The following is a 13,277-nucleotide window of genomic DNA, read 5'->3' on the forward strand; positions in this document are numbered from 1 at the left end:
AGCAGCGCGCGGGTTCCCGAGCCCCAGCGCTCCTCGCCAGGCCGTTAAGCGCAACAGGAAAGTGGGCGTGTGTTTTCTTCCTCTTCCCGCCTCCCCAGAGACGCGGGCCCAGGCCCTTTCCCCTCATTTTCACCCCGGCCGGGTCCCCAGACCGCCCGCGCCGCCCAGGGGGCTCGCCAGCCGCTCCGCCTCCCGCGTCCTCGGGGTCCCCGCGGCCCCAACCCCGCCCGGCGAGAGGCGGCGGCCCAGGCCCGTCACGTGTGCCTGGCAGCCGCCAAGTGAGGCCGCTTTTGCGACGCGGTGACAGCCAAATGGTGCGACAGGAGGAGCGGCAGGGGCGGCCGCTGCGCCCAGCGCCGAGGGCTTTGAGGCGGCTCCTGGCGTCGCCCGGAGGGAGCGGCTGAGCCGACGGAGGTCCGGCGCGGGCGGCGGCCGGGAGGCGAGGGGAGCCGCCACCAGTGCCCTCGCTCCCCGCCGCCTTCGATGAACCGGGCCGAGTAAGCCGCGCCTCCAGCAGGGGCTGCGCCTCCATGAATCCCTAGCTTTTTTTTTTTTTTTTCTCCTTTCTCTTCCCCGATCCTCTACACCCCCCAGCCCGGGTCCCGTCCCGCCTTCTCCCTTCGCCAAGCGGCGGCCGCGTCCAGGTGCGGAGTCCCGAACCGAGCGCAATGGCGTCCAACCCCGAACGAGGAGAGATTCTGCTCACCGAGCTGCAGGTGAGGGCCGCGGCCCGCGCGGAAAGGCGCCGACCCAGGAGCCGGGGAGGAGGGAGTCTGGCGCCGGGGTCGGGGAAGCCGGGGAAGCCGCGCCGGCCGCTCTGTGCGGAAACTCGGGGGATGTCACCGGGGCAGCGCTGCCCTCGGCGTCCAAGCTCCCCGCGGCCGCCACCTCAGCGCCCCCTGCCTGGGGGTCAGCGCGGCCAGCGGACACCCCTGCGGCCGGGCGCCGCCCCGCGCCCCCCGCGCACCGCGCCTGCAGCCCCTTTGAATGACTCGTCCCTCCTCTTCCCTCCTGACTCCGCACAAAGAGCGCCCCCATTACTTCCAGCCCCCAGACAACTTTTTGAAAGGAAAAAAAAAAAAGCCAAGTCTCACCAAATACTTGCTTCACCGGTCCTCTTGAGAGGACTTTCTTTCCTGTCCTTTGACTGCTACCTTTTTAGTTTATTTAAAACCGAGTAATAGCAAAATGGTCCCTTTCTCGGCTGGCCCTGTTGCAGACCCGAAAGCCTGGATGCTGATGCTTTTCAGACTTTCATTTTCCCTGGCCTTCAAACGCCAGAGAAAGAGCTACACAAGTTGTTGACAAATGAGAAAGCAGTGGGCGAAGGGAAAACACTTGGGCACCCAAGACTGCAGAAGAGAACAAAATAGATTCCCTAACTAGTTACGTTCACATCGAGTAACAATGTTATTCTTTCCTATTTCAAGCTAAGTACTTGATGATGTAGGCACGGATTTTGTTTTTAGATCTCTAGGGTGTACAACGGCCGTGAGCTAGCTTGCCCTGTGGAGTTTATTTTTCATTAGCTTGCAGTGTTCCAGAGTTGTTTACATCTGCGTGAAAATTTCATGTAGGCCTTTGACTTAAGCTTATTTTGGTTTTATTAATGTGACCTTTTGGCTATTTGGAGATTAGAGAAAGGGAGTTACGTGAAGTGGGGGTGAATGAGTTCTTTTTGCGTTTCTTTTTGTGGCTTGGCAATTCTGTTGAAAAAAGACTAGATTCAGAAACTGGGAAGGGTTGATTCTGGTTGATGTGTCATGTATTGCAGTTGCATTTAAATTTCGTGTCTAAGTGTACTTGTTGATAGAGCCCTGTGCAATTTTGCGTTATGTGTTAGTCAGATGTAAAGCTCGAAGGCACTGGTATAGTACTTGATATTTCCTCCACAAAAATAGATCTCAACAAGGTATAAAATTTGGGATCTTTGGAAATGGAAAGGTGAATCTCCTGTTACTCAAAATGTTGCTATATGTAATTTAATTACTAGCAGTCTTTTACAAGTCTTCACGAGTCTTATAGCGTATCATATCTAAGTGAATGGAGTTTATTTACTTTTTACATGAGCTTTTAAAATGAAGATGGTTTGCGGCGTATTAGAAATACTTCACATTGTCTGATCTTGAAACATGAAAAGTATATTTTGGTTTTGATCAGATAAATGACATTAAAGTGACTGGAGTATTTTTCTTTTTAAATTAATGGAATATAATAAGATTCAACATCCCTGTTTGTGCTTTTTACAAAATGACTGTAAAAGACTCTTAAGCTGGGCTTTGGAACTGAAAACATTGCACTGTGTTTTAAAATACTATATTTATGAGTCTTTAATAAGATCAGTTTTGTAAATTGTCATAAATCAAGTCGAAGAAATAAAAATTTTTAAATGTGATGTACTTTAAAACTGGGACCATTTAAAAAATGGGTCTCTTGGAAAAAAGTAGTTCTTAATAACTGCTATCTTACAGGTTGAGAAGCATCTGCAGGCATTTTTATCAGCATATTTGACTCCCAGGTCTAATAAAACTACTGCATTGAAGGCATATTGTACTATAAAATATTTGAAAGTGTTATTTATATCAGCAGGATAAATGGACATATAAAATGTGTCACCAAGTATATCCATACATTCAAGCATTTTATTATTATTGTTAAGTTGTGAAACTAGTATATGGTAATTTGAATAAAAACTTTTTATCCCAACTATTGAGATCCATTTTTTAAAAAACTTGTGCATTGTTTTAACTTATTTAGATTGAAAAGGTGTTTAATATGAAGTTCTTTTCTTGTGTTACTATGAAGTTCTAATGCTTCTTTCTCTGCCATAAAGTTGTAGAGTTTAAATGGATAGCCAGTTTTCACATGCTTGATAGTTAAATTTGTTAGTTTGACATTTCTAGTTTCAGAAATTTTTGATTCGCTTTGAAAGTTACATACTACAACTAAATTGCAATGAAATTTTATTTCATTATATGATTTGTTACCATACAATCTAACTTTTGAGTATTGTTGCAAATTATATTGCCAGAGTTTGAAATAGTTCTTCACTTTATCTAGAATTGGTACAGGAATGTCGATTGGTTGCAGAAAAACAGAACTAAGAAAATCAGAAAATGTAGTACTTTTCCTTGTTAAGTTGTTGAATAATTCTGTTGACCAGTTTTTCCAACTTCTGTGAGGAATTTAGGAACAGTCTTGTTGGAAAAAAGATTAATAAAGATAACCTAAACTGATGGTGCAACTTATAGAAGGTTCACATTATAAAAGGAAGAATATTTGCTATAGTAAAACTAAAAATAGGGAAATAGGCTGCTTAGACATGTAAACTTAATTATTTCTAATTTTATCTCAGAACTATTTTGTTTTGCCCTATTCTCTGTATTTTATTATTTGAAATGTGTAAGGGAAGTTATTTTTACAAGGTCAGAGAAACAGTTTATTTGCCAGTAAATTTAATTAATGAAAGCTATAAAGGATTTCAAAATGAAAACATTGACTGCAGTGTTAGTTTTATGAAACGCAGAAGTGTATAGTAAGTGCCGTGCTAGTAAAGTCACCTCGTTGCTTAATGGAGATTTATCTTTAGCCAAACAGTTGAAAGTGTTGATCTGGGAGCTCTAAGTTCCTTCCCTTTCTTTTTCTTTCTTCTTTATTATTTTTATAAAGATTTATGTTATTTATATTTGAAAGGAAGAGTTACAGAGAGAGAAAGAAAGAGAGAGAGAGATTTTTCATGTGCTGGTTCACTCCCCAAATGGCAACAGAAGCCAGGGCTGGATGAGTCACGAGCCAGGAGCCTATTTGAGTCTCCAACATGGGTGCCCGGAATGTGCTTTATTAGTACAAATAAGGTGTATGTAAGTGTCCACAAAGATCAACACAAATATCTTTTTGTGAGCTTTCTTCATTAAACTGTTACTGTTTCTGTTTACTGTTATATGTTTGCCAAAAACCTCCAGAAAGAGTTAGCATGTCTCTATAGCCTACCCATAGGATAAACTTTGTTTTGAAGTGTTACATTTGAGAAGGCTGTTTGACCTAATGGTTGCTGCGTATGCCTGCATCTCTTATCAGAGTACCTGGGATCTAGTACCAGCTTTGATCCTGATTCCCCCTTCCTGTTAATACAAATGCCCTGGAAGCAGCAAGTGACAGTTCAGTTGAGTCCCTGCAACCCCTAGCATCTGTCTGGCCTACTCCCAGCTGTTGTAGGCACTTGGGAGTGAACCAGCTGATCGAGATGTCTGTCTTTACCTTTCAAGTATATAAGATGTTAAACTCATGTATAATTAGCTCTTTTGTTTGGCACTTACTCGGGGCTCAGTACCTCACAAGATAACTGCATTTATCACATAGGATGAGAAATATCTAGACGCATTTAAGAGACATGCATAACCTTGTTATGTTAAAATCAGCCTTTGTATCCATGGCTATACCCTCCATGAATTGAACTGATTTGGGCTCAAAGATAGTCAGGCAAGGTCATTCATGGTAGCCTAGTGGCTAAATCCTCAGCTTGCATGCTGCTTCATGCCATATGGAGTCCTGGTTGTTCCACTTCCCATCCAGCTCCTTGCGTGTGGCCTAGGAAAACAGTAAAGGATGGCCCAAAGCCTTGGGACCTTGCATCTGCATGGGAGACCTGGAAGAGGCTCCAGGCTCCAGGCTTCAGACTGGCTCAGCTCTGACCATTATGGCCACTTAGGAAGTGAACAGATCTTCCTGTCTCTCCTTCTCTGTGTAAATCTGACTTTCCAATAAAAATAAATAAATCATAATGGGAAAAAAAAGGTCTGCATTGAATCACATACAGACTTTTTTCTTATATCTCAACAATATAGCTTAACAACTAACAGTGTGCCATTTACATTGTGTCATAAGCAATTTAGAGATATTTATGGGTAAATTCTTTTAGGTTTTATGAAAATACATTGGTCTTTCCATTTTGGGAAAGGGGATTTTCCAGGAGATACCTTGTACAGTATCAAAATCTGAATATATTCTCAAGCCTGTGGAAAATGGTGTAGTGTTTATCAATCGTTCAAGATACCAAGGGAGTAAGTGTACTTAGTTTAGTTTATATTTCTAATCCTATCTCCCAGAAACATTCCTTGAAAAGTACAGAAAGGATTTCTGTACAAGTTACCCTACACCTGCATGCATAATCCTAGTATTAACCATTGGTTAGAAAACTAGGGGGTGGCACCTGATTTTGAAGAAATACTTGAAAGTAGAATGTCTTAAATTGGGAAGATTGTGATTTTCAGTTATTTTGGAGGAATGTAGTATGGAAAGGTAGCCAGAGTACACATTTTTTACTAATTATTAACTTAATGAACATTTATTGTAGAAAATACAGAAAAAGCATACAAAAATACTGATTGTTTTGTTGCCTGCAGATAATTGGCACTCTTTCCACTAAGAATTCCTAAGATGTTAGAGTCTACTTTTCTTCCTTTATTATTCATTTTGTTTATTAGAATTTTGGTGGGACATGAACTGGCGGTCATGTCCGCGATAAGCACCTGGGTATGCCATCTACACAGGCCTCAGCAACCATGGAGATCAGTTCTGCAACATGTACTTCACAATCAGACCATTGATGCTGTGATTTCACTGTGGTTGGAGTACTTAGTCCAGTGATCCAGTCAGGGGGTCTCCAAAGAAACCTCACCAGAGGCGACTCCAGACCTGACTCCTGTGTGCCAGCCAGTGCAGGTTCCGGCTCAGTCCATCACCCACATCAGCCTACACACACTGGTGATTGCAGTCACCTGGTCATTTCTGTCCCCCACCCCATCTCATAGCAAACCAGTGGTTGCTATGGCCCTATCCTTGCCCAACACACACTCAGCCCTCACACACACCAGTGGGAACTGCAGCCTATTTGGAGTGACCCCAAATAACCCCCACCAGGCTCATCCCCAGCTCTGGTTCTTGAGCATGCCAGTATGTGTAGCAGACTGGTACAGTCTGTCTCACATCCTGTTCGGTCTCATACACATCAGTGGATGTTGGAGCCTAGCTCAGCCCAATGAATCACACTAGCCAGCCCACACTCATGTCAACAGGTGCTGCTGCCTAATCAGCCAGCCTTGTCCCCCAGCCCTGGTTCTCATGCTCTCCAGTGAGAGTTGCAGCCCATCAGAGAGGTGACCACAGTTTCCTTCCTGGACCCATTTCCTGGATCTTACACCTTCCAAGTAGTTCTGCTGTCCAGCCTGACAGAACTTGCCTCTGGTTCCAGCACCTGCTAGCCAGTGCTGTGGCAAAGCCTGACTAACCTGCACTTACTCTGGCTCATGCATGCACTAGTGGATATGGTCACTTAAGCCAGCTTTGCTCTCCCCTAAACCCAGCTCACATGTAGGCCAATGGACCTTGTAGCCCTGGTCTGACCCCAGTCCCAGTCCTCACGCTCACCAGCAGGATCAGTGACCCAGCAGGTGTGTTCCCATGAGCACCTTACTGGGCTTGCCCCTCCACCCCCCCACACACACACACACACAATCCAGTCCTATGTGTGCTGGTGGAAGCTGTGGCCCAGTCCTGGCATGGCCTGTCTCACCTCAGCATTCAACTCTGGGTGCTGCATCATGGTTTGGCTCAGACTGCCTCCGGTTTTAGCTCATGCTGGCAGGTGCTAGAGTCTAGCCCAGCCTGGCAACCCTCAGTGTCAGCAGTGTGAACTGGCTGTTGTTGCAGCACAACCTGACTTGTCCTGCATACTGTCCTGGTTCTCACATTTGCCAGTGGGTGCTGATACTGGCCTAGCCTGCCCTCCCCCAGACCTGAGTTATACATATGCTGGTGGGTGCTATAACCTGACCTGATCTTGGCTTCTCCCAGCTTTGGCTGCTGTGCTCACCTGCAGAGACTGCATCCTGATAGAGGAATTCCCAAAGCTCCTCTATCAGGTCACCTCCTAGTGACAGATCTTGTACACACCAGTGGGTTCTTGGCCCAGCTTGACTTGTCCTACTTCCTGTCCTGGCAAGTACAGCAGCCTTGCTTGTCCAGCTCTGCCTAGTCTGCCCCCAGACCTAGCTCTCTCATGATTCAGTGGTTGCAGAGACTTAGCCCAACCCATCCTACACCCACCCTAGCTCTTGTGAACACCAGCAGGTACTGGAGCCTAGCCCAAATCTGGAATGCCCCAGACCCAGTCCTACCCTTGCCAAGGAATGGTATAGCCATGTCTAGCCCAGTTGACCACCAGTGTGAACTGCAGCCCAGCCGAATTATCCCCTTATCTCCCCTACCATGCCTGTTTCCAACCACAACTCTTATGTGTGCTAGTGGTTGTTCTGACCTAGCCCAGTGCAGCCCATCCCCCATCTTGCTCATTGCTATCATATGCTAAGGCCTGGCCTGTCCTGGCCTGCTCCCAGTTCCAACTTTTGCTGGTGGGTACTTCAGCGTATCCCAGCCTAGCAAGGCCTGCACTCCATCCTGGCTGCCGCGCTATGGTTTGGGCTGGCCCTTCCAATACCCTCCCCACCCCAACACACAACCCCAGAACCAACACACACACCTGCCAACAAATGAAGCGGCCCTGCCCATCCTGACCAACACCCAGCCCTGACTCATGGACTCTTCAGCGGGAATGATGGATGAGTTTTAATAATTGTTCTAAAACTTAAAAAAAAAACTATATCTATGTCTCTCTCTATATATAGATAGATACTTTTCTACTTTTATGTGGTTTGCTAGTATTTATAAATCTAGAGCCTCAAATATGGTTTTTGTCCTTTGAAGAAAAAATACAATTTTAATGAAGTCCAAGTTGCCTTAATAATTCTTTAAACACAAATCTTGGGTTTAAAAGATAATCATCTATGTTTTCTACCAAATATTTTGAAGTTTTAAAAATAAAAAGAAACAAAAGAAAAACAAATAGTTTGAAGTTTTAATTTTTATATTTGAATCAGTCCATTTGTAATTGTGGTTTTAAGATTTTTTTTTTTTTTGAAAGGCAGATTTTACAGACTGAGAAGACCATCTAGAGAGAGAAAGTCTTCTGTTCATTGATTCATAGTCCAAATGGTCTCTAGGGCCTGAGTGAGCTCAGCTGAAGCTGGGAGCCAGGAGCTTTTTCTGGGTCTCCATGTGGTCCCAACACTCGGGCCATTTTTTGTTGCTTTCTATAGGCCATAAGCAAAGAACTGCATTGGAAGTGAATCAGCCAAAATGTGAACCAGTGTCCAAAAGGGATGCCAGTGGCACACCTGAAGGGTTAGCCTGCTGTACCACCTACCCTTGTAGTTGCTGTTTTCACAGATCTTATTTTTCAGTGCAGTTTTAGGTTTACATCAAACTTGGGAGGAAGATATAGTTTTTACAAATCTCTTCCACAGTTTGCAGCCTCCTGATATATGTAACCATTCCCATTATCCACATGCCCTGCGGAGTAGCACATTGGTTACTGTTGTTGAACCTTTGCTGACTATCATTAGCATCCAAAGTTCATAGTTTACATTGAGTTCACTCAATGGTGTTATATAATGAGTATGTGCAAATGTATAAATGCTGTGATGTTTGCCTACCATCATAGTGCCACGCAGAATAGAATCCCTGCCCTTAGAGTGCCCTCTGTACTCCAACTGCTTATTCCTCCCTTCTTGCTGCTGGTAAGCAGTGAGTTTTTAGTTTCACTTTCGCCTTTTCCAGAATGTCACATAATTGGAATCCTACCTTACATAGGCTTTTCAGGTGGGCTTCTTCCACTTAATAGTTTGCATTCAGGTTTCCTGCATGTCTTTTCCTGCCTTGAGAGCTCATTTCTTCTTAGTATTGAATACTGTTCTTGTTGTCTGGACATGCCAGTTTATCCATTTACCTGCTGAAGGATATCTTAGTTGATTCCATGTTCAGGGAGTTAGGAATAAAATAAGGTTGCTAAAAACACTATGTGCAGGTTCTTGTACAGATTCAAGTTTTCAGCCCTTTGAGTAAGCACCAAGGAGTATGTTGGTTTAGACAGTAAGCACATGTTTGGCTTTGTGAGAAACTGCCTGAGCTGCCTTTCAGTGTTGGTGTCTAATTTTGTTTCCCCACTAGCAGTGAATAGCATTTCTGTTGCTCCACTTATTCAACAGCATTTAGAGTTTTCAGTGCTGTGGATTTTGGTTATTCTGATAGGTGTGTGGTGGTATTAAAAACTCATTTCAATAGAGTTGATTTTTGAAAATGGAGTAGAGATCTGAGTTATTTTATGATTCAGTTTGAAATATATATCACATATTTTTGTTATCAGAATTTAAAGTAAAGTGCTTTCTCAGATTTTAGGACACAAAAATCCCCAAATGAGGTTACATTATCTTTCTCAAGTTTGAGTTAAAGTTGCATCATGTTAAGTTATAATGAGCCTATACCAGAAATTTATTTTCAATTTGCTCATTATATGTTTTGCTCACTAATATTTTGATTTTTTTCTTCAATTGGTTTATGGTCATTTTGGTTTTGTTTTATTCCTTGAAATGTTGGGTCAGTAACAACGGTCTTTGACCTCTCTCTTGCTGACTCTCATCAGGTCTCCCATTTGCAGCTCAGACTTTTTACGTCCGCATTGGCATCCAGCTTGCTGCTGCTCCTGTTTTTTTGTTCTCAGCACATGAGTCATCTGGTCACTGCCTCTAATGAATGATACATGCTATTCACCAGTTTGAATTTCCTCAACTTTCCTTGTCTTTAAAATTTCTTGGAATTTTAGCCATTATTTTGTTTTCCTTACTGGATTTTAAGTAAAAGTTATTTCCCTTTTCTAAGCCTACACTTTGTTGGATTGCTGCTTCCTCTGAAATAACCATGTTTTATTCCTTTACACAGTAGCACTTTTCTTCTTTACTGGCTATTAGCTAAATATATATTTATTTTCTTGTAATTTTTGTTATATATACTTTTGAAAACTGTTAATTTTTATTTATAAATCTTTTGAGACACAGATCTTTAATCCACTAGCTCATTCCCCAAATGCCTGCAATAGTTATTGCTGAACATGTCTGAAATAAGGAGCTCAGGATTCAGCCCAGATTTTCTTTGTGAGTGGCAGAGACTCACAAGTATTTGAACTGTCATCTGCTGCCTCCCAGGGTGCTCTAAATTAGCAGGAAGGTGGCTTAGAAGCGGTGCACCTCAGACTCTAACAAGGCTCTCCAATCTAGAATGCAGGTGTCCTAAGCAGCAGCTTTGCTGTACCAGATGCCAGCCCCAATACTCTTAATACTATTTTTGCCCTAAAAATCTTTCTTTTCATCATCACATTTTTAAAACTAATTTTTCTATCAGTGATTCTGTCAGAATTATTCTCTTTAGGACATCAGTTACCTGCTGCTGCTAACAGTTCTTTGAAGTAGTTGATGCTGCCTCAGTTTCATAAAATTTCTTGTGATTTGACAGAGTCACAGAAAGTGAGAAAGGAAGAGAGAGCGAGGAAGGGGAAGTGTGTGATCTTCCGTTTGCTAGTTCACTGTCCAAATGATCACACTGATGGGGGCTTGGCCACGTCAAAGCTGGGAGACAGGCTTCATCTGAGTCTCCCACTTCAGTGGCAGTTACTCAAGTACTCAGGCCATCTGCTGCTGCTTTTCAAAGGCAGTTAGCAGGTAGTTGGGTCAGAAATGGAGCATCTGGGACATGTAACATGCCTGTATGGGCTGCCTGTGTCACTGTACCACTGTACCACCAAACTGGTCTCCAACTTCATAAAACTTTATGAAAGTAAGCTTTGACTTTCCAGAATAGTATTGGTTGTCTTTCTTTTATCAGTATAGTAGGCTACACTTCTTTCTTTTGATAAATCCTTTTCCAGATTAAATTTTGCACCTCTGTATAACCCATTTTCTCTTTTATCCTTCAGATTAACCACAAGAATCTGTATTTTTTCAACAGTTGCAGGGAACTAGAACACATTTAAATTAGTTTAAGCAAAGATTGGATCTATGGGAAAGCTACAGGGGTGTCTCACCTAACCCAAGAATAAGGCAAAGGGCTAGTCTAGATTCCATGTGTACTAAATGGAGACTAGAGGCCTCCTTGCCTGCAGGGTTGTCTTCTCTGATCTTCATTCCATATGTAAAATACCTTTTATTTTCTCTGTGTACTGGATCACCTAGCTCTTGCTTGTGGTCCCCAAATGCACTCACTCATGTCTGAATTTTTCATAATTCTGCAAGTCTAGTGCCTATAATTAAGAGTTAATTGACTCTGTGTTACTTTTAAATTCTTGCATGAGAAAATCTGATTGGCTGTTGTCTGTAAGTATAAGGAACATACAGCCCTGATGCATTCATCTATGGCCACCGTGGAGGGATTGGTTTCTCTAACACCAGTAGACTTCAAGCATCCTCTTCTGATACAGGGACGGGACCATTCTTTGAGAACAGGCTGGTAGAGTACATTGGGGAAGCACTGTGGCTTCAACCCTTTCAGTAACTTTCCACTCATTGTTAGAATAAGATGTACAAATATTAGACCTTTCATCACCTGGCCCTGTCTTTTCGGATTTTTCTTCCTTATGTGTATTTTACTCTGGCATATTAAACTATTTGCAGTACTTTGAACCTCACAGTTTTTTTTTTTTTACAGCCTTGTCTCTTTTTACATGAGCTGTTTCTGATGTTAAGAATACTAACATTGGGGCCAGCGTTGTAGTAAAACGGGTAAAGCTGGCTGCAATGCCTGCATTCCAAATAGGTGCTAGTTCTTGTACTGGCTGCTCTACTTCCAGTTCAACTCTTTGCTAATGATTTGAGAAAACAATAGAAGATGAACCAAGTGGGCTCCTACATCTAGGTGGGAGACCCAGGTGAAGCTGCTGGCTTTGGCCTGGCCTACCATGGGCCATTTTGGAGCCATTTGGAGAACGAAACAATGTATGGATGATTTTTCTTTCTCTCTGTCTTGCCCTCTTTGAAAAAACAAATAAATAAAAAAATACTAATTTTTCTGATGTGCCTGCACAGCCATTTCAGAAGGTGGGCAATCCTTAATATTCTAAGAAAATGGCACAGCATGGTAGCCTAGTTGCTAAAGTCCTGTCTTGCATGCACTAGGGTCCCCTACGGTTGCTGTTGCATATCCTGGTTGATCCACTTTCCTTCCAGCCCCCTTTTGTGGCCTGGGAAAGCAGTCAAGGATAGCCCAAGCCTTGGGACACTGCACCTACGTGGGAGACCCAAAAGAGGCTCCTGGCTTCTCATCGTCTCAGCTCCAGCTGTCGTGGCCACTTGAGGAGTGAACCAGCAGACGAAAGATCTTTAACTTTGTCACTCCTCTCTGTAAAATGTCTCTCCAGTAAAAAATAAATAAAATCTTTAAAAAAATTCTAAGAAAAGTATGTTCATTGCATATATGACTGTGTTCATATATAATCCAGAAAATTTACTTAAGGTACTGTTTTACATAAGTAAATTTAGTGAATGGATCAGGTAACATTTTGAGCCATTTGCTGAATATTTTTCACCTTACAATTGGATATATTGTTATTGGAAATAATACCCAGAATGGTAATGAATTATTAAGTTACCTGTATCTTTACCACTTTCATGACATGAATCAGATCTAACTCATTTTCATGCCCCTAGCACCTGGCATATGACTTATGCTTGATCAGTGCATGAACAGGTTTATTTTACTCTGCGAGCAATCTGTGACACCTGACTTGTGATTTTCCAAAAGCTGTTGTTACTCGCTTTTTCCCCATACTGTTAATCTACTGATCATTTTTTTCATTTTACTTCCTTAGCCTCTTCATTTGATTCTTCTTCTTAAGTATTTGAACTTTATTCATGACTTTACTACAGCCCAAGTGTGGGCTTTCATTATCATCTGACTGGCTACAGTATCTTGATATTCCACTCTACTTTTTCATTCTCATTCTGTTTTCATGTAGGTATCCACAGTGGCTGGATTCAGATGTTGTCTCTAACATTTAGTGACTGCTTAATGTCTGTGGAAGATATTTGTGTAGCAAGAATATAAGTGAGGAAAATTGCTAATCATCATAGACCTAAAAGTAGGCTGTTGACATAGGTAAGAATTAAGAGTGAGAAGTGTGTTACAGGTTACAACTGTGTTGGGTTGGAGTACCTAGCTAAGGACTTAGGTCTACAAGTGTTTGCTTTTTTCCCTCCACAGTGACACTACTTTTTTTTCTATTAGAACTGTACTTGATGACCAACTACTAGACCTGAAGAGCAAATTCATGCTGAAATATTACCTTCAAGCTCTAGGAAATTTGATATTGAACTAATAATTTTTTATACCCTGTGGCA

General features: G+C 42.6%; 1 protein-coding gene across 2 annotated transcripts in view; it reads left to right on the top strand.

Moving 5' to 3' along the window:
- Positions 1-584: 584 nt before the first annotated feature.
- The window catches only part of PKN2 (protein kinase N2), a 111,695-nt gene continuing 99,002 nt past the window's right edge, over positions 585-13,277 (top strand). For both annotated transcript variants that reach the window (XM_004582070.3, XM_036494465.2), the window contains exon 1: positions 585-716. In XM_004582070.3, coding sequence (XP_004582127.1) covers positions 669-716 — 48 coding nt within the window. In that variant the 5' untranslated portion in view covers positions 585-668. The remainder of the gene's footprint in view (positions 717-13,277) is intronic.

This window comes from Ochotona princeps, chromosome 2 (genome assembly GCF_030435755.1).
Source record: "Ochotona princeps isolate mOchPri1 chromosome 2, mOchPri1.hap1, whole genome shotgun sequence".
NCBI lineage: Eukaryota > Metazoa > Chordata > Mammalia > Lagomorpha > Ochotonidae > Ochotona > Ochotona princeps.